Source organism: Meriones unguiculatus, chromosome 10 (genome assembly GCF_030254825.1).
Source record: "Meriones unguiculatus strain TT.TT164.6M chromosome 10, Bangor_MerUng_6.1, whole genome shotgun sequence".
Lineage (NCBI taxonomy): Eukaryota > Metazoa > Chordata > Mammalia > Rodentia > Muridae > Meriones > Meriones unguiculatus.
The window spans coordinates 109667074-109685677 of record NC_083358.1 but is presented as its reverse complement, the minus strand read 5'-3'; the positions used below and the strand labels follow the sequence as shown (position 1 = coordinate 109685677).

The 18604-nt window shown below is 42.8% G+C and overlaps 1 protein-coding gene across 8 annotated transcripts in view; it reads left to right on the top strand.

Annotated features, from left to right (window-relative positions):
* Window positions 1-18604, top strand: part of Arnt (aryl hydrocarbon receptor nuclear translocator) — a 64557-nt gene that overhangs the window by 19014 nt on the left and 26939 nt on the right. For 4 of the 8 annotated variants that reach the window (XM_021627788.2, XM_060393102.1, XM_021627787.2 and 1 more), the window contains exons 3-6: window positions 74-118; window positions 7459-7503; window positions 13931-13975; window positions 17387-17600. In XM_021627788.2, coding sequence (XP_021483463.1) covers window positions 74-118; window positions 7459-7503; window positions 13931-13975; window positions 17387-17600 — 349 coding nt within the window. Of the gene's footprint in view, window positions 1-48; window positions 119-7458; window positions 7504-13910; window positions 13976-17386; window positions 17601-18604 lie in introns of those variants that run through there. The other 4 variants (XM_060393104.1, XM_060393103.1, XM_060393106.1 and 1 more) reach the window with 3 other exon arrangements.

Here is an 18604-nt window from a genome sequence, read left to right as displayed (position 1 = left end):
TATTCTGTTTTTACTTTGTTTAAGATTCTATATTACCAATAGGCTCAGAGTCTCTTTTGTTGCTCTTCCCCAGGCTGGATTTTGATGATGACGGAGAAGTGAGCAGTAAATTTTTGAGGTAAGAGTTTTGATTGTTATTATTATTATTTTTAGAGATTTCTAAGCAGTGGACTGGAGGGCTGGTTGACTGGTTCAGTGGGTAACAACACTTCTACCAAGCCTGATGATCGAAGTTTGAGCCCCAGAACCCACATTGCTGAAGAACTTACTGCTGCAAAGTCTCTGCTCTCCACACACTGGCCGTGACACATGCACTGTTCACCCTCACAAATAAATAAATAAGTACATGTCATAAAATTAAAATCAGTGGACTGGGAATGTAGCTTGGTAGAATGCTTGTCTCCCATGCTTGGGGTTCAACCCTTAGTACCACAAAGGTTATTGAAGTGTGTTTATACTTCTGGATTACCATGCTTTTCTCATTGGCCTAAGAAATATGCTTCATTCTAAAACTATACATTTTCTTCTAGGACAGTTTTAGGCATTCTGTTATTTTTAGAGGTAGTACCTCAGAGAGGAGGGCACAGAAAATTTAAAAGACCTTCCATAAGCCAGTCATAGGATTAGTTATGGCTTGAAAAATAGCAGGCTAGAAAGATGGTGCTGTGGTTAAGGGCTTAACATCGTAAATCTAAGGATAAATAATAAAATTACATAAATGCCAAGTGGACATGGCAGCCTGCTTGGAAGGTAGAGACAGGAGATCCCCAGAGCAAGCTGGCATGGAGAGTAGTTCTAGCTGAAAGCTCTGAATTTGAGAAACCCTGTCTGCATACATGTGTATCACATGTGCACACACCCACATATGTGAGTGCTGAGTTTGTGATTATTTTGTTTCCCTCCCGTGAGCCCTGGGTGTGACTAAATGATTCTGCCTCATTTAGTAAGGTAGAAGAGAGATGAAGGATCATTCCCTGCATTAGCTTTGGGCCTCTTCATGCATGCTCACTCATATACACATGTGCCTATCATATGCACACATGCACATCTATACAAATGGAAAATGAAAAAATATTGACTAGTTCTCACATGTCTGTGGATTGACTGAGTCAGTTGCGTAGGTTCATGGTAAGACTGCATTCAGCAGTCTGGTTGGTTAAAAGTTATACTCAACTGGCATAGTTGCCTCTCTGTCTCTCTCTCTCCATTTCTCCTTCCTCTCCATTGTCTTTTCTTCAACCAGGAAGAGTGTAATGATGGCTGTAATACAAAGGGCAAATCTCAGTGTGCTTAACGAACCTTTGCTTCTATGACTTAGCAGCTTGTGTATTCATGTCTTGAGTCACTATTGTAGAGGACTATAAAAGGATGTGGATATTAGATGTACAATTTGATGATGTTTTACTCTGTCATGCTTCAGGAACTGTTAACTCCTTTTAGGTAGCAGGGATTACCGATTTTGTGTGTTTAAGGTGGGGGGCGGGGCAGCATCACATGTAGTTTTAGGCAAGCCTCATACTTGATGCAGCCTCAGATCGTATGGTGGTTTGAGTGAGAATGTTTTCCAGGGGCTTATATATTTGAATTCTTGCTCCTCAATTAGTGGACCAGTTTGGAAAGGATAAGGTATGTGTGCGGGTGTGTCACTGGGGCATTCTCTGAGGTCTTACCCCGTTTCCAGTATGTTCTCGCTGCCTCTTGTTGGTGGAACAAAACGTGAGCTCTCAGCTGTTCCTGCCACATGCCTTTGCCTCCCTTTTGGATGTCTCTCGACTGTCTGCCCTGGGGAGGCACTGCCCACAGTGAGATGGCCACTCCTCATGAGTCATTGCCCACAGGCCAATCTGATGGCGACAGTGTCTCAGTTGAGATTCCCCCTTCTCAGATAGGTCTATGTTTGTGTCAAGTTGACAAAAACCAACCAGCACAGCAATTGAAAGTAATTCTTCCTGACATTTAATGGATCTTTTTCATTCATTCGTTCATTCATTCATTTATTTATTTTAGGCGACAGCTTTTCTCTGTGTAACGGAGCCGTGGCTGTCCTGGACTTGCTTTGTAGACCAAGCTGGCCTCAAACTTAGAGAGATCTATCTGCCTCTGCCTCCTGAGTGCTGGGATTGCAGGCTTTTTGCCACCACATCTGCCCTGACACTTAGTGGATCTTAATAAATGAGAGGAGCTGAGCACGGAGCATGCCTGTAATCCCAGTGCTCCAGAGGCAGACACGGTTGGATCTCTGTGAGTTTGAGGCCAGCCTGGTCTGCAAAGAGGGTCCAGGACAGCAAAGACTACACAGAAAAACCCTGTTTTTTGTTGTTATTGCTAGATTTATGTATTTTTATTTTTTAAGTGTCTGGATGTTCTACCTGCAAGTCAGGGCACAACATGCACACGGTGCTGGCAGAGGCCAGAGTGAGTGGTGGGTCCTCTGGAAGTGGAATTATAGAGGACTGTGGGCTATGATATGAATGTTTGTGTTGGGTTGTCTATCAGAGAATGCGCAGACATGGATTTAATGCAATAGAAGGTCTGCTAGCCTACCGGCAGCTACACTGGGTGTTCAGGATCCCAGTGCAGCACTGAGCCTTTCTCAGGGTAAGCTTTTAAGCATAAAAGCCATGTCCTGGGTTGACGCATTTCAGTTAACAAGAACAGTAACTAGAAACAGTTAACAGAAGCCAGAAAGCAATGTTAGTACATTTCAAGACTTTCCCAGAAATATGGACTTTGATGGATTAGGCCCTTGTTTTAGTTTTGGCAGATGGTGCTATCTCCATGCTGAGTTTCACAGCCCGAATGTCTCATCCCCCATGGAGTCAGTTGTGCTAAGATCTGGGGGCCTTACCTACTGAGGTCCTGTTACACTGGGAACTGCACCCAGGTCCTTAGCAAAAGCAGCAACTGCTCTTAAAAAATGAGTCATTTTTCCAGCTCTAAGGTAGACATTTTCCAAGCAGCTCTATTGGCTTATCTTTACTAAAGTATCCTTAATTACAGTGACGTGCTCTTATTAGAACAGCGTTGTATGTATGAATGGTATAGAGGAAACTAGATAATCTGTTCATGTCAGATAACGTTGACCCTGAGTTATCGCCTCCACAAAATCAAGGAGTCAAAAGTTTCGTAACAGTTTGGTCCTTAGCAGCTCACTGTATGACTGTGGTTTTGTAACACTTTGGTCCTTAGCAGACCACTATATGACTGTGGTTTCATGTGATTACAACGGGAGTTACCAAGTTCTTATATAGTGACATAGCTGCTCAGAGTTCAGACGGCAAAGAAGTCATCATGTTTGTGATGATGTTGGCATGTTGAGGTTGATAGTTGTAATAAAGGTAGCACATACATATGTATTTAGTAATAGCTGATTATAAAATGACTGTCACTTGCTTACGTATTTATATGTTATAGTGTACTTTCCATTTTGTCTTGTTAGTAATCAAGCACAGGGCTTACAGAATGTTAGGCAAGCCCCCATTATTGCTGTTTTAGAGTGTGCCCCTTCTTATTGAATGACAAAGTTTACTGTAAAACATTATACCCTTGGATTGCCATTTTGTGAAACCTGTGTAGATCCTAATAGTTCCTTCTGCTTGTCCTGAAAATGTAGCATGTAGAATTGGGGGAAAATACTCACTTTCTACATCAGGCTGGCTTTGAACTCAGACAAACGTACCTGCCTCTGCCTCTGGAGTGCTGGGATTACAGGTGTGTGCCTCTTTGCCAGTCCTACATTTGTCTCTTGCCCCCCCTGTCCTCTGGTTAATTATCTTAGGTTGATAAATCTTTCTAGGCGGAATTTATGGCAATAAGAGAAGCTGTGGGTATGGTGTGGCTGTGTGTTTTAAACAGTTATTTCTTGTGAGTATATTGTCGTATGCGCTACAGCACATCTATGAAGGTCTGTTGGCGTACTTTTAAAAAACTTCCACTTGCGTTTCTTTATCCTTTTCTCTGCTCCACCACAATCCCTTCCAACACCCAGCACCCCACAGGAGAGAGAAGGTGGGAGGGGGGGTGCAGTTCTTTCTTAGCTGCTTCCGGCTGGTCAGGGTTGTCGGGTTCCTTGGAGCTAGTCCAGTCCTTGTTTCAGGAGATCTCCATCTTCGTATCTCACAACAACAACTAGGAGCAGCAAAGGGGAAGCAGGAGCAGCCTTGTTCTTTCTCCGATCTTCATACTCCCTGGGCTCTGGCATTTATTCGCTCTTCAGAGTCCTCAGATTTAAACTATTTGCAGCTTGCAAAGAGCTCTTCTCAGAGCCCACATGAGTCAAATAGTTTGCTGTTGTGGACTATCTGAATCAGTCCCACACCCCACATCTGGGACTAAAACAAATACATGTTTATATCAACAACAAAGGTCAAAGAGCAAATTGCAGGAATAGAACCTCCCTCCCTCCATCATATAGGTTCTGGGGATTGAACGAAGTCAGCAGCTTTTGGCAACAGGTGTTTTTATTTACTGAAACAGCTCACCTAGCTCATTTTGTTTAACAGAGTCCCCTTTGTAATCCAGTCAAGCCTGGAAAGCTTTGTATGTCCAGGCTTTACTCAGTGAGAGCCTCTTCCCTCAGGGGTGGGACTGTGGGCTCAGGCCAGCACACCCTGCCTAGACAGGGTGGTTTTTGTTTTGTTGTAAATAGGTCTGCCTGGCCTGAGACTCCCAGAACGCCGCCTGTCTCTGCCTCCCAGTTCTGGGACTAAAGAAGTGCCCCTAACATGCATGACCTTCCAGTGTGTTTTTCACACTTTCTACAGTGATGAGTAGAGCATTGTGTTTAGAGTGGCATTCCTGACTCCTTTGAGATAGGTGGCATGAGCTGCTGCTTCTCTTGTGAGGAAGACAAGAAACAGGTAAAGACAGTGACATTCACACCATTGTTGCATAACTGAGGGCCAGTATTAGACTGAGAATCTCAAGGGCCTTTGGGGAGGACTCATTTCATCTGGAGACTGAAATGGTGAAAAGGAAGCAAAATGAGATGTCTGATTTGGGTGGAGTGGCTCAGAGCTAGAGAGGCTTCCTAGGAAAGGAAAGGGAGTTACAAAGACTTGGAAGCAAATGGAGGAACGGAGGAGCTATTGTTGCTCATGGGTCACAGTGCAGAGGGGTAGAGGTAGAAACTGCTCCAGAGGAGGCAATAGCCAGGAGCTTTGTAACCTGCATGAGCTTTGCTGTCAGTGGAAGACTTAGCGAGTAGTCTTGTTTTAATTTAATAGTTGGTCTTGTTGTTTTACACCAAACATAGATTACTTTCAAAATTGGTAAAATCAAATTTAAAAATGAAAGGGGAAAAAAGGAATGCCAAAGAAAAGAAACAAATGGCCAACAGGCATATGAAAGATCAACATTGCTAATCAGTAGGAGATACACAAGTCAAAACTATACTGTCATGTCACTTCATATCTGTCCCAGTGACCACTATCAAAACCAAAACCAAATAGGAGCTAAGTCTGGATGCTGGAGTCCACCACCCTTCAGTGGGTGGAGGGAACCCGGTAACCAGGGCTGCATAGTGAGATCCTGTTTCAAAAAGAAACAACCAACCAACCAACCTCCCCCCCTCCCCCCAGAAAATAACTGTCTCTAGAGATGCGGAGGAATTGTAACAGATGTACACTGCGGTAATGTAAAATGGAAAGCAGTATGGTACCACTTGAAATTTGAACTCTCGTTATAGCTCATGATCAGAGCACTTGCCTTACAAGCTCAGAGCTTTGGGTTCAATTCCTTTTACCAAAACTTTGTATGTTAGTTTTTTTGGTAAAACTTTATATTTGCTTATGTATCTGGGTTTCTCCTGGTTCCCAAAGAGGCCATAAGATGTCTGATCTCCTGGAACTGGAGCTACAGTTACAAGCTGCAATGTGGGTTCTGAGACCTGGACCTGGGTTCTCTGTCTAACCCTAAATAAATGAGTTTTGAGCTAGGTATGATGGCATATACATATCAATCCAGTACTTGGGAGGCTGAAGCTAGAATATCGCTGTGAGTTCAGATCAAGCCTGAGCTTCATAACAAGATGCTGTCTCAAATATACAAAAAGGAGTAAAGCTGTTGAGACGGCTCAGCAGGCAAAGATGCTTGTTGCTGAACTCAGTGACCTCTGCACTCCATCCCTGGAACCCACACTGTGACAGAGGAGAGAACCAGCTCATGCAAGCTGTCATCCAGCCTCCACAGCTGCCCTGTGGCTGCAAACACAAGTTTGGTTTTGATGGTCCGAACTTGCTCCATAGACCACGCTAACCTCTAACCTGTGGCAGCCCTCTTGAACCTGCCTCCTGCATGCAGGGGTTCAGTTGTGTACTCTTCTGTATTTTCATACAAGTGTATAAGGCATTTTGATTGCATACCCACCCCTCACCCTGTCTTCCTCTTACTTTCATGTCTTTTGGGGTGGGTGCCAAGGTGGAGGAATCTCAGTGTTTTGTTAGGCTGTCTACCTACTAGTAGTATGTGTGAGTGGTTCCTTACAGCAGTGTGTACACTCTCCCCGGGGCTACACCAGTGAGGAAAATCTCTCCCAACAACTGCTAACTACTTACAGATAAGAGGGTGTGGCTCTTGAACTTGTATGCTAGGATGTTGATGGACCCAACCTTTTGTAATCACAGGTACCATGAATTCAGTAATTCATTGGTCATGTCATCTCCAGAAGACACCGTTCCACAACAGTCTGCCCTTCTCTTAACTCAGATTGTTCCTGTGCCCTCTTATGCAGTGGTCCCTGAGCCTTAGAGGCTTTGGCTATCTCCTTCCCACCCTGATCCCCCGTGGAGTCTTGCCCTGCTGTTCTGACCAGCCCCCTTATACCTGGCTCAAGTGTCCTCTTCCCTCAGCTGCCTAAGCATCTGGGATGGTGGAACTTCAGGCATGTGCTACCTACCACACCCGACTTAGAGCAGTCTCTTAGGAGTTATGTGAACACCTATGTTTATGACTCTGTTTTTCACAGAAGAATGAACACAGGAAAATATACACACTCTTCTATGTTGTTGTTTTTTTTTTTTTAAAGCCACAATTAAAAACAGAAACAAACTGAGCCAGGCATGGTGGTTAGCATCTGTACCAATACCAGTACTTGGGAGAGAGAAGCAGAAGGCCCTACAGGAACTAGACTAGCCAGTGCTACATAGCTGGCACCCCGTCTCAAACAACCAACCCCCCAAACAAACAAACAAAACCAAATATATTCCCAAGTTCAGGGTGATCACGAGACACTTGGTGTTCTCGTGTCATCTTTCTGTGTGTCTGATAAGTAGAAATGACAGGTGGTAGTCATGGCTTTGAAAGTTCTCGGATGCTGTTAGGATCTGTTGCTTTGTGCTGCTTGTCTGTTGGCTCCTTCCCTGTTGCATTGCTTTACTTCTTTCCAGTTTGTATGTCAGAGTAGAATAGGTATAAGTGCAACAGTTTGTATTAATATTTTTCCACCCTCTCCCTCTTCAGGTGTGATGATGAACAGATGTGTAACGACAAAGAACGCTTTGCCAGGTAATGTACTACAGTGTTTGTCCTGGTAATGGGATCAAGCATACCAAATGCTGATTTTAATTTTATCTAGGTGAGAGTGAACCTCTGTTTACTCTCCTTCCTCTTCCGAGGTGTTGAAGCGGCCTGTAATTTATGCGTGTTCAGTAAGCTAGTGGTATATTTTTACATAATGCTTTTCTCATGAACGCAAGTTAATGGTAGTGTGTTTTTCTATCTATAGGAACACAAACTTGGGACTTTGTGGGTATGTTTATTGTTATATCGGTACAAATATGGAAGAATTTTTACAGAAAATGGTTTTACTCATTAAATGAGTTTTTTCTGGATACTAACTTAAATTTGTTTGGATAACTGTCAGAAGATTATAAAATATAGTTATTTTACTTTTTATTAGAGAGCAATCTTTTTCAGCCCAGATGCTGGCTTTACTTTTAGGATATTCTTACTGTAAGTTACTCCCCCACTTCCCAAAAATAAGGGCATGAGGCTGGAGAAATGGCTCCATGGGTGAGGGCTTGTTGCTCTTCAGAGGACCAGAGTTTGACTCTCAGCATGCACAGGGTGGCGCACAACCACCTGTCACTCCAACTGAGGGAACCTGATACCCTCTTTTGGCTTCTGTTGACATCCACATGCATGTGGACATACATACATACAGGTGCACACTTAAAACATAAATAAGTAAACACTTGGGGAGCCAAGATGTTGGGTTCCAATTGTAAGCTTGTGCCCTGGCCTGTCACCTCAGTACCTTCAACCCTGCTGAGCGTGACGTGTCTCTGGAGGCCCCGAAGGTACATGTCAAGTGCTTGAGCATAAGGGCCTGGCTTACACAGGGTATCTGCTTCAGTACACACAAAGAAGACCCTGCCTCCATTCGTTGGCCCTATTTCAGACCCACTCCTGAGAACTCGCACACTGTTAGGAGCTGTGCTGATATTTGGGCCCTTCATTTTCTGGGAGTATGTCCTCAGAACAGTCAGGGACAGAAAGAAAAGGAAAATTGGACCAGACATTCAACCTCTCCTATTAAATTTGGCAAGGATGACTCTTATTCTTGTAAATAAATCTACTGGTCACTGAAAACAAACAAAAAAACAAATGCTTTAAGCTCTATCCCTAAATCCAACTGTGAAAGGAAAGGACTTCTTTCTGGAAGTTGTCCCCTTCCGCACACATACTGTGACACTCATATGCCTGTACTTGTACATTATATAGACACACATAATGATGATAATAATTAAAACTTTCGGATTGGCTGCAGAGATGGCTCAGAGTATAAAGTGATTAGCCCTAGAACCCACATCAAATCTTGATACAGAGTGTCCCAGGAGTTTGTAATCCTAGTGCATCTCTTTTGGGATATAGAAGGTTGTGGCTCAGCTGACTTGCTGTGCGCAGCAGTGAATAATAAGAATGACTCTGTCTCGGGCTGGAGAGATGGCTCAGAGGTTGGGAGCACTGGCTCTTCTTCTAAAGGTCCTGAGCTCAATTCCCAGTAACCGCATGGTGGCTTATAACCATCTGTAATGAGATCTAGTACCCTCTTTTGCTGTGCAGACATGCAGGCAGAATACTGTATAAATAATAAATAAATGAATAAATCTTTTGAAAAAAGTGACTATCTCAGACAACACCAATCTTGCCCTTGAGCCTTTCCATGTATCACCACACATACATACACACACACACACACACACACACTCTCACACGCACTCACACGCTTGGGTACGTAAAACCTCATTTTAAATGTTATATTTAATTGAGTACTTTAAAACTACTTACTTTATTTTTAATTATGTTTATGTGTGTCTGTGTGTGGGTATGTACATGTAAGTGTGGGTGTCAAAAGATGTTGTAAGGAGGTTGGACTCCTGGAAGAGCAGCAAGTTACTTAGCCACTGAGCTGTTCCTGTAGCCCAGTGAATACTTATTTAAGGTTTTATTACATTGATCGATTAATTAACAGATTAAGAGAGAGAAACAGTGTGTGTGTGTTTGCTGCATTCCATGTGTCATCCTCAGGACAACTGCTGGGAGTAGATTCTTGCCTTCCACCTGTGTATCCCAGTGATCAAACTCAAATCCTTAGGCTTAGCAGCAAGCACCTTTACCCCCTGAGCCCTCCTGCTGGGCTTTCTGTGAGTACTTACTAATAATATTTGTTCATTACTGAACCTACTTGTCTGGGGTCTACTTTGAGGACTATTGATCTAGAGAACCAAGAATATTGGGCAGAGTCGTTAGCTGTTAGAAACAGTGTTGGCAGTATGTAGGGTAGGTCGGAAAGAAGAGGTGGGTGGGTAATAGGAAGGAAGAGGGAGGGAGGAAGAAACTGTTGAACATACACTGAACAAGTGTGAAAGCATGCGTGCTTGGGCCCAGAAATGTGGCCATGGTGTAGTTGATTGTTTTACAAGAGCAGTTTATTAAAACTTCTTGAAATAAATGAAATCTTTAACGATTCAAATTTCTAAAGTGAAACGTTAATTCCTGATTTGGGGATAATATTTCAGATTCAACTAAAAAGTCAAGCCACAAAACTGGATGTGATAGTGCACACTTGAAATCGCAGTGCTATGGAGGTAGAGGCAAGAGATCAGAAATTCTAGGTTAGGGACTGGACAGATGGCACAGAAGTTAAGAGCACTGGCTGCTCCTGAACCTCAGTTTGATTCCCAGAATCCACATGGTGGCTCCCAGTCATGTATAACTCCAATTCAAGGGGATCCAATGCCTTCTCCTGGCCTCTATGGGCCTTGCTTGCATGAGTACATGCATTCATACAAGAAAAACGCTTATATACATCAAGATAAACAAATCTTTTTTTAAAAAAAAGTTACTTGGCAGCAGGTCAGTGGTAGCACACACCTTTAATCCCAGCACTCAGGGAAGCAGAGGCAGGTAGATCTGTTGAGTTCGAGGCCAGCCTGGTCTGCAGAGTGAGTTTCAGGACAGCCAGGACTACAAAGAGAAACCCTATTTTGAAAGACAAGTTATTTGACTATGTACTACAAGACCAAGCTACATGAGACCCCATCTAAAAAACACAGGCCAGCTCATTAAGGCAAGTAGTACAGGTCCACAGTCTCTTGATAGAAATTCCAGAAAGCCATGAAAACACAACCTGCAGTGTTTCAATCTGCATATGTCATATTCTATTAAGAAATATTCGAGTAGAGAAGAGATTGTGACTATACTAAAAATACTAAAAGGAATTTTAAATGATTAACTATCAAGCAAAAATTTATTTCCTAAGTTGAAAATTTGTTAGGATAGTTTACCTCATATACTACTGGAAATTCAGTAAAAGAGGTTCAAAAGCTAAAAATAGGTGAATTTACTTATCTTTTGAATGAATGTTTTGTTGTTTGTTAAAAAATTATCTAGAAGTATTAGGGAACAGGTAGATATAACTACTCAGTTATCTGTCTTCTTATTGGCACACGTACACACTGTATCTACATGTTACAGTTTTCATGGCCTTTCTGCAATCTTTATTGTGTCTTTATTTATGTATTCCCTTCCCCCCCTTTTTTTCTCGAGACAGGGTTTTTCTGTGTAGACTTGGCTTGTTCTGGACTCACTTTGTAGACCAGGCTGGCCTCCATCTCACAAGAGATCCACCTGCCTCTGCTCCCCTTAGCGCTGGGATTAAAGGCATGCGAATCCAGCTTGTTTATCTATTTTTAAGGCTCAAGAACAATTAATTTTATCAGAGTTTAAAAGAAGAAGAGGGCAGGCAAGCTGTAAAACTTTAGCCACTGGCTGGAGGAAGGAATCAAGGAAAGAGCCTGAAAGGCCATGCCATTTTAAGCTGGCATGGAGATTAGACATTTGATGGACAGGCAGCCACATGGTGGTGAGGGAGGCTTTAGAGAAAGATTAGGTATGCCTTCTCTTTAGATAGGGCAACTTTTCTCACCCTGGGGCTTGTGACCCCTTTTGGGGATCAAATGACCTGTTCACAGGGGTTGCATATCAGATATTTACATTACAATTCATAACAGCAGCAAAAGTACAGTTAGGAAGTAACAACAAAAATAATTTTGTGGTTGGGGTCACCACAACATGAGGAACTGCATTAAAGGGTCGCAGCATTAGAAAGGCTGAGAGCCACTGACATAGAGAAGGGAGGAAAGGAGAAAGAGGCAGAGTGAATGACTCTTACATGGCTGTAGTGTGTCATTCTGCTTTTAAACATTAGTTGATTGTACATGTTTGTGTGTGTCTGCATGTGGTATGTGCATATGAGGGCATGTGCCCATGGAAGCCATAGGATTCCTCAGAGTTGAATTTACAGGTAGTTGTGAGCTGTCCAGCATGGGTGCTGGGAACCAGACTCAAATCCTCTGCCCAAATAGTGTGTGCTCTTAACATCTGAGCCATCTCTCCTGTCTCTCCCACCCCATTCTCTCTCTGTCTCTGTCTCTCTCTCTTAAAGTTAAGATCTCACCAGCCCTGGCTTTTCTGGAACCTGTGGGCATTATTTTGCCCTTGTTTTCTTAGTGTTGGCATTCAAGTTGAATACCACCACAGCCAGCTCTTCTGCTGTTGACCCTTTGTATATATATGTGCATGGAGAGGCAGGAGGACAGCTTCAGGTGTCACTCACCGGGAGCCACACACCCTCCCCCCTTGGCTGACATTGTGTCTCTCTGTGTGTTGGAATGCACTAGGTTGGCTAGGCTGCTGTTCAGTGAGCCCCTGGGATCCTCCAGTCTCTACCTTCCAAGTGCCAAGATTGCAAGGATTTTACCTCTTTTCTATTATTGGGATTTTCCATATATCGATCAAATGGTAACATATAATGATAATTAGTATTAAGCTCAGGTTTTGCTCTGATGCACATCACTAGGCTCAAGCAGTTCTCCTGTTTGATCATTCCAGGTAGCTGGGACTACAAGGCCCCGGCTTCCTGCTGTATCCATCTCAAGGCAGAGTCCTGAGAAGTTACTTTATTTTTGTGCCTGGCTTTATTGTCTTTGTTTATATGAGACAGTCTCTCCATCTCGTGGTTACACGTGTTCCACCATTGAGATACATGCTCCTTGTCATCTGAAAGGTTTTTTTTTTTTTTTTTTTACTTGTTATTTTATCTGTATTTGTCTTGGCTGCATGTTTATCTTTGCTGCTATCATGTGGGTACCTGGTGTCCATGGAGGAGAGAAGAGGGCATCAGATCTTCTAGGACTGGAGACAGAGACTGTGTAGGACTGTGTGGATACTGGGAATTAAACCTGCCTCCTCTGGAGGAGCAGCAGTGTTCTATCTACTGACCCATCTGTCCATCCCCGTTGTTGTCATTTTTAATAGCTAAATCTTTTTGGACTGTTAATATATTTTATTAGATAATTTATTCGAGGCTTATCTCTTTTACTTAAAATGAGTACTGATGCAGTAAGTTAGCTAAAACTTGTTTTTTCAGTTTGCCTCTTCCTCTTCTTTTGGAGGCGGGTGGTTACCGAGACAGTCTTTTTTCCATAGCCCTGGTTATCCGGGAACTCACTCACTATACTAGTCTGGCCTTGAACTCCTCAAGTTCTGGGAGTAAAGGCAGGTACCACCATGCCTACCTAGGTCCTGCTACCTGCCACCCTTTCTTAGGATCTCGGTTTTCTGGAAGAATGTAGTGATAACCATTGTCCAAGGGAGGAAAGACTGATAACTGGTTAAACTAAGAAAATTTGCTAAGGTGAGTGAACAAGAATTAATTAGATTAGGAATGTGTCAATGACAGAGGATATGTAAGAAGCCTAGCTTTTGATTTAAGGATGTGATTTCATGGTTGAGCTAGATGGCTAAGTGTATGACTCCTACCAGCAAACCTGAGGACCCAAGTTCTAGCTCCAAAATCACATGGTGAATGAAGAGAAGAGACTGCCAGAGTTGTCCCCTGAGCTCTGTATGCACTCTGCGGCACACATACACAGCACATAGACACACTCAATGTTGTAATGGAAAACAACTCTGCTCATAACGCTCCTGCTGTGCGCGTGTTTATGTTAGGGAATTGTGTTTCCGATCAATTTATTCACTATAGAATATTGTGTGTGATCGTCTTCCCAGATTGGCACCAGTTTATAAGAACGATAATTCTGAATTCCCTGGTTGGGTCTTGTTTAAACTTTGTATCTTTGCTCCCTATAGAGATTGTTTGACAAAATGTTTTTCATGTTTAGATCATACTAGTTCCTAGTCGGTCTTGACGTTTGCCTTACAAGTTCCTTTTTTGAAATAAATGTATCTGTGGATTATAGGCAAGGTCCCTGCTTGTATTGCCTTCTCCTCCCTTTTCTCTGTATCCATCTTATTTCTCCTTTTCTTTCCTTTCCATTTTGTGTTTCATTTCTCCCCCCTTTCATCCACCCTTTTCTTTCCTTTCTTTTTATTTTAATTTCGCTTAGTCCATCAATTCTGTTTCTAGGTCGGATGATGAGCAGAGCTCTGCGGATAAAGAGAGACTGGCCAGGTAGGAGACGCGCGCTCGGCATGATGCAGATGCTGCTCTCTGCTCGCCCTGCATCTTACCTCCCTTTCTCCCTTCCTGCCATTTTTGCTATCTATGCAAAGGAAGACATGGGTTTTTACAAGTCTGGGTATAATAGGAACTTTGACTTCCACGTCAGAAAGTGGATGAGTTAAGCAGGGCCTAGTAGCGCACTCTTTTGACCCCAGCACTTAAGAGACAGAGACAGGAGGGTCTCCACGAGGATGAGGCCAGCCTCATCTACAGAGGAGTTCCAAGGGCAGCCAGGTACACAGGGAAACGCTGTTTCAGGAAAAAAAAAAGATTGCTGTTCATTTTTAAGATTTTTTATTTCATCACTAAGTTTCACAGAATGAAAAGAAGTTAAAAATAATGTGGCCGTGTCCATTGGTGCTTTAACAGGAATTATTCTTTACCAGAACACCTGTAATCACCATAGTTCCTAGCATTTAGGCCATAACAGTCCTCTGCACTTCCCAGTGTAGATTCACAGTCTAGATTTCTGTCAGAACTGATGGAATCCTTATAATTCCTGAGGAGAGTTTCTGCTTCCTTGGTGTGGCTGTTTAAAAGATGGGCTTTCTAGGCTGGAGAGAGAGCTCAGTCTGTAGCGTGCTTGCTGTGCAAACCTGATTACCAGTGTTGTCCCTGGAACCTATGAAAAGGAGGGTGTGGGTGGATAACTGCACACGAGGGATGCCAAGGCACTCAGCTCCCTGAGGCTCACTGGGCAGCTACCCTCACCTAGTAGTCATGCGTGGGTCCCAGTGAGAGGTGCTGTCTCAGAAAATAAGGCGAAGGTGGCTCTCTTAAGACATACCCCCTGAGATTGACCTTCAGTTTCCGTGCACATGCATGTTCACACAGCGTGCATGTGTGTGCACATTAGTTTTCTGGACTTCGTCTCAGAAGTTTGTCAGATACAACGAAGATGGGTACTTTAACTTTGCGAGTAGATTTTTTTTAATGTCTTAGGCTGAGTAATTAAAGATGAACCTATGAAGTGGGACCTTTTTTGTCTTTTGGAAAGAGACATTTTTTTCTTTTTTCTCTTTCAAGGCAGCGTCTCATGTACTCTATGCTGACCTTAAACTCCTGATTCTCAAAAGGGTGAACACTGTGCCACTCAGTGAGCTGGGTTCTGGGCCCTGAGTTAGTTTTCTGTAGACTGTTGTTCATGACAAAGAAGGACTGCTTTATGCCAAATTTTTCTGTTCTGGTCTTTGAGTTGACATGCTCTCCTAGTAACTGAATCATAAACATTTTTACTATTGTTCCCTTGTTTTCTTCAAGCTTGGCCACAAATGCATTCTGTTTTAACCCATGCCTACTCCTGCTAATGCGTCTCCTCCTCAGGGAACTGATTCAGCATGATGAGGAAGAGGAAAGCTTTGCACTGGGGAGGAGGGCAGCTCTATGAAAGCCATTTCATCCTTTGACTACAGCTGGTTCATTTCATAACAAGGAATTTTGTGTTAGATTTTTGTGGGGTTTTGTTGTTTTTTTTTTTTTTTTTTCTTTTACAGAATAGATCCATAAGTGGTAAGAGAAATACATACAGATGACATGGAGGACCCTGAGCAGCCTTTTGGCTTTCCAGAATGCCTGATTGTAAACACTTAAGTTATTCCTTTTAACAATTACGTTGTAATTCTGCCCCAGTTTTGAGGTCTTTGTTACCTCAGTTGAGTCTTTGTTACCCTGGTAAGATCCGTGTTCTCTTTCCGTGCTTTTAATTGTGCCTCTGGCTACTCTGTTCCTATCAATACATTTTGCCCAGTCTGGGGACCCACATGATAATTTACCCTCTCAAGGTCAGTGCCACTACCAAATCCAGGTAAGAAGGTAGAAATTTTGTGCGTTAGTGTAACAAATAAAATTCCAAAGTATTTCAGTTGTACATTTTAATGTCATAAGAACCTTTGACAACAAAGCAGCACTAAATATACTAAGAGAATTTATATTAGCATGTCTTCTTTTTATTTCCTTTTATTTATTTATTTTTCTTTTCGGGACAAGGTTATATCCCTGGCTGTCCTTGAACTCACAAAGGAGATCCCCCTGCCTCTACACCTGAGTGCTGGGATTAAAGGCGTGCGCCACTACACCCAGCTTCTTCTCCTTTCCTTTTCCCTCTTCCACTTTCTTTCTTTCTCTTTCTTTCTTTCTTTCTTTCTTTCTCTTTCTTTCTTTCTTTCTTTCTTTCTTTCTTTCTTTCTTTCTTTCTTTCTTTCTTTCTTTCTTTCTTTCTTTCTTTCTTTCTTTCTTTCTTTCTTTCTTTTTTAAGAAACAGTCTTACGTGTGCCAGGCTGGCCCCAGACTTGATATGTAGCTGAGAAAGAACTGTCCACTCAGTGCTGGGATTAAAGGTTTATACGACTATGCCTGTTGTGTGGACTGCAGGAGATCAAACTCAGAGCGCTGTGCATGCCAGGCAAGCGCTCTACCTGCTGAACTAAACTACAGTCTGAGTTGGTTATTTCTGCTGCTTTTCTTCTCCTCCTCTGGAAAAAAAAGGGAGCCCTAGTTCTTGAGACCAATCTTGCTATGTAGCCCAGGCTGGCCTCAAACTCACTTTGAAGTTTATGGTGATCCCCCTGCCTCAGCCTCCTAGTTCCTGGGGTTATAGACAGGCATGTGACACCATGCCTGGCCTCATTTGGTTCTTTGGAACAGGTTATCACTATCTAGTCCAGGTTGCCCTGGGACTTGCTGTATATCCCAGACAGGCCTCAGACTCAAAAGTCTTGTGACTTAGTTTTCTGAGTGCTGGAATCATAAGCATATACTAAGCATAAGCATGTCACGTCTGGCCTCTGTACTATTATTTTATAAGCTGTTGATCTACTTAAGTTGGCAAAAGTTGGTGGTAAAAATAAAAGGTTTTATTTTCTAGCCTTCAAGTGTTTTAATTAGAAAACATGTAGTCAGTAAAGCTGAGATTTATCCCCTTAGAAACTTAAATAAATGAAATTAATATATAAAATAAACAAAAAAAAACCTTTTTTTTCTTCTCCTCCTCTCTCCCCCCCCCCCCCCCGTTTAGATCAAGCTAAGAACTCAGAGATCTGCCTGCCTCTGCCTCTTGACTGTTGTGCGCCACCCCACTTAGTTTTAATTATTATTTATTAAAACATTTCTTTACTCTGAAGAAATGGTAATTTAGAGGAAGCGGTTTTCTAGAGAGGCCTTATGTCTTGTACTTTGTCTAGACTTTGTTGGTTTGTTTCATGCTTTGCGTGAGGTTGGCCTGTTTGGCTTCTGAGACTTGAACATCATCTGACCTAGGTACTATATCCTTCAGCAGCTGACCAGTATCCATATCATTCTCCTGATACCAAAGGACCAGATATGACCACCTAGAATAGAGCTTCTTTCTCTTTCTTTATGCAGGGAAAATCATAGTGAAATAGAACGGCGGCGGCGGAACAAGATGACAGCTTACATCACAGAACTGTCAGACATGGTACCTACCTGTAGTGCCCTGGCTCGAAAACCAGACAAGCTAACCATCTTACGCATGGCCGTTTCTCACATGAAGTCCTTGAGAGGCACTGGCAACACATCCACTGATGGCTCCTACAAGCCGTCTTTCCTTACTGATCAGGTCTCTGCGACTTAAAACTGACTCTGGGTATATCTGTGTGTGTGTGTGTGTGTGTGTGTGTGTGTGTGTGTGTGTGTGTGTTTGAGGTAAGGTCTCATGTGGCCCAGGCTGGTCTGCAGCTCAACTCTTCATTGGCACTGAACTTCTGATCTCTCGCCTCCAGCTCCCATGTGCCACCATGAGCAGCTTCAGGAGGTTGGTTCTTCAGGAAACATCAGACCATGAACAAATGAATTTCAGTCCTTGGCTATAACTAAGTGTTGAGGCAATAAGAAATAAAGAGTTGTAAAGGACTGTGTAGCAAGATTTTAGGTGTTTTAGAACTTGACTCATAAATACAACCTGTAAAGTGAAAGAAGGATGTAATCCCAGAGAGATCACCACATTCATGGAACCAGGGTTTCTTGGGTTTAGGATTCTAGAGGAAATGGTTGCACTCCTGAAGCAACTTTGAGTCTTAATGGTAAGAGGAGACTTATCAGGCAGCCCCTGTGGATCTGTAATCCATTACATTTGATACACTTCGAGGAAAGCAGAGAAGGAAGAAAAGCTTCCCATCATTAGGAACTCTATTTAAGAGTTACAGCTGTGCTCATTGGTAGAGCACTCACATTCTGTGCTGGAGAGCGTAGCTTCAGTCTTCACTCCTGCCAGAAGGAAGAACTAAATTTGAACATAATATATGAGTGGTAAGCTATGGAAATGAAGGCGGTGAGAAAAGGCATATGGATGACACATGGCTTCTTGGTTAATATTTTGTGTATGATAAACATGTAAGGATGGGATTCCTAAACACAGTTAGTCTCTTTAGACTGAGAATGACTAGGGAAGATAAGTTACATTTCAATTAAAAATCCATGATTACGCAGGGCATGATGGTGAATGTCTTTAATCCCAGCACTAAGGAAGCCAAGGCCAGCCTGGTCTACATAGAGCGTTCTAGGCCAGCCAGAGCTACGTAGCAAGACCCTGTTTCAAAAACGAAAAGAAATATGATTGTTTAA